Source organism: Lucilia sericata, unplaced genomic scaffold (genome assembly GCF_015586225.1).
Source record: "Lucilia sericata isolate MDLA Ls3-8-SP2 unplaced genomic scaffold, ASM1558622v1 Contig000961F_arrow, whole genome shotgun sequence".
Taxonomy (NCBI): Eukaryota; Metazoa; Arthropoda; class Insecta; order Diptera; family Calliphoridae; genus Lucilia; species Lucilia sericata.
Window position 1 is genome coordinate 51441 of NW_023994944.1, and position 2435 is coordinate 53875.

The 2435-nt window shown below is 34.5% G+C and overlaps 1 protein-coding gene across 1 annotated transcript; it reads right to left on the reverse strand.

The window, feature by feature from the left end:
* Window positions 1-638: 638 nt before the first annotated feature.
* Window positions 639-2059, reverse strand: LOC119609342 (the record flags this gene model as incomplete). Its single annotated transcript, XM_037964077.1, is given in 8 exon segments — window positions 639-873; window positions 875-1032; window positions 1035-1259; window positions 1262-1324; window positions 1411-1500; window positions 1503-1727; window positions 1730-1813; window positions 1816-2059. Coding segments are annotated over 8 exon segments (1116 nt in total), but the record flags the coding sequence as incomplete, so codon positions are not given.
* Between the last annotated feature and the right edge of the window lie 376 nt (window positions 2060-2435).

The window sequence follows — 2435 nt, forward strand, 5'->3', positions numbered from 1 at the left end:
TAGTTCAGTTCTCAGTTCTAGTTCAGTTCTAGTTCAGTTCTAGTTCAGTTCTAGTTCAGTTCTAGTTCAGTTCTAGTTCAGTTCTAGTTCAGTTCTAGTTCAGTTCTAGTTCAGTTCTAGTTCAGTTCTAGTTCAGTTCTAGTTCAGTTCTAGTTCAGTTCTAGTTCAGTTCTAGTTCAGTTCTAGTTCAGTTCTAGTTCAGTTCTAGTTCAGTTCTAGTTCAGTTCTAGTTCAGTTCTAGTTCAGTTCTAGTTCAGTTCTAGTTCAGTTCTAGTTCAGTTCTAGTTTTGTTCTAGTCCTGTTGTAGTTCTGTTATAGTTCCATTATAGAACTGAACGAACACTTCATTTTTTTAACGAAATAAAATTTTTTGTAGAAAATTTAAATAATTTTTTTATTAGAAAAAATAAAAAAATTTATATTTCATTAAAAAAATATATTTGTTTAAAATTAAAAACAGTTTTTTTAAATTATTATAATTTTTTTTTTTTTTTTTTTTGTAATTCAAAAATAGTTTTTGCAACTACGACTTTTTCTTCAAATTTATTAATTATTTTTTTTAAACGTTGCTTCATTTGAAAATATTTTCTAAATTTTTATTAATTGTTCACACGTTTTTATTATTATTTTTTAAATTATTCATAATTTTATTATTTAAATAAATTGTTTTCACTTACATACTAAACACTCATTTAAATTTTACTAAAATGTAAAAGAATTCATTATTATAAAATTTATGGCTTATGCAGTAATAAAAAAACCTTAAACTATTAACTAAACAACTAATGCAGTCGGTTTTGTTCGTAACTTAAATTAAGAAAACCAAAAAATTTTATATATCCCTTACTAATAACCCTCAATTTCCCGGCACACCACCATAACTATCACGTCGCTTACCGGGAGCACAACGTTCAATGCCATCGCTGAGTAAAGCCTTGGCCTCACCCTCCAATAGACTGTCATCGTTTAAGGCCAATTCTAAGTCATCCTCCAAGGGTAAATGGGCGGGTGGTATAATAATTTCACTGTAACCAAATCAGAATCCAAAGATTGTTTGCTATCGATATCTTCGGGCGAGGCTGATGATTTTGAACCAAAATTACGGGCCATATGATAATTGAACTGTGGCACATCTAGAGGAGGATATAATTGAGCAGCGCCCATCGACAGATCAGAACGATACATGGGTAACTGTTGTCTGCGGTAGGAGGTGCCTGGAGAACCTAAACGATTGGAAAGAGGTAACACGATTGAATCCAAAAATTGTCACCTCTTATGTAGCGGGCAAAGCGATAATAGCCGGCATTTTGGGATGGGTTAGAATCTGTTCAAATACATTTATTTGTTTTAGGTTAATAGGATTTAAGCAAAAGGAGAGGGGAGTAGTCTATGGTATTGTCAACACTTTACCTGTATTATGCTGTAGACCTATTTCCGAGGGTGGTAGTAGAGAGGACTCAGCTTCTAAATGATAAGGTTTCATTAAATGCTGATAGGCACGGGATAGGAAGGGGGCAAAACATCTACTTGACGATCGGGATTTAAACGTGGTTGTATTTCTTCTTCATTAAGAGAAGCATAATCCACATGATAGGGAGTACGACCATCAATAAATTCTCCTGCTCTCGATGCTCCCAAGTGTTGATCATGGTTTCTGAAGTAATTTAAATGTTTCAAAGCATCTGGTTTCAAGCCAGTGGCTGTAGAATAAAGTTTCTTTTTATTTTGGAAGTATGAGAGGTTCGTCTTAAGGAAGATTTTGTAAGTAAATCCAAAAGGCCCATACCCTCTGAGGGTCCTGGGGGTATTAAACAATCATAAAATTATCCAAATCAGCACGTATATTATACTGGCCCTCTTGACGTTGATCGTAGGTTACCATACGGCGATGTGGAATACTAGGCAGATCCACCTCCTCCAGAATGGGCGGTAAAGAAACCGGCAATTCGGACACCACTTCCTCGATAGATTCGATGGGGTTGTAGAGGTGGCGCCAGTTGAAGATGGTCCTAAAGATGATGAAGTTGGTGCCTCTGTAGTATCTAACCTTGTAGTAATTTCAGGCGGCAAGGAAGTGAAATTGTTGTATAACCTGCTACAGCACCTAAAAGCGCTGCATATAATATCAAGCAGCGCATTTTTCTTTGTTGTTGTTTTAACTCGCGATATTTCTTTGTTTTAATTTACACTAAAATTTCTCTCGGTTCAATATATATTTTTTCAAATTTAACCAACTTTCTTTCTTTTTCTTCCCGACCAACAATATTTATTTACTTCTTTCGCACTCACACACAATACGATAAAACGTTCTTAACTCGCGCTCAAGCTGTAAACAACTGAATAGCTTTAACTGTTGTTAGCCAAGTTAACACTTCGTTTTTAACGTTCTATAGTCAGTTCAAAAAAAAATAAAGACACACACATCTAACATACAA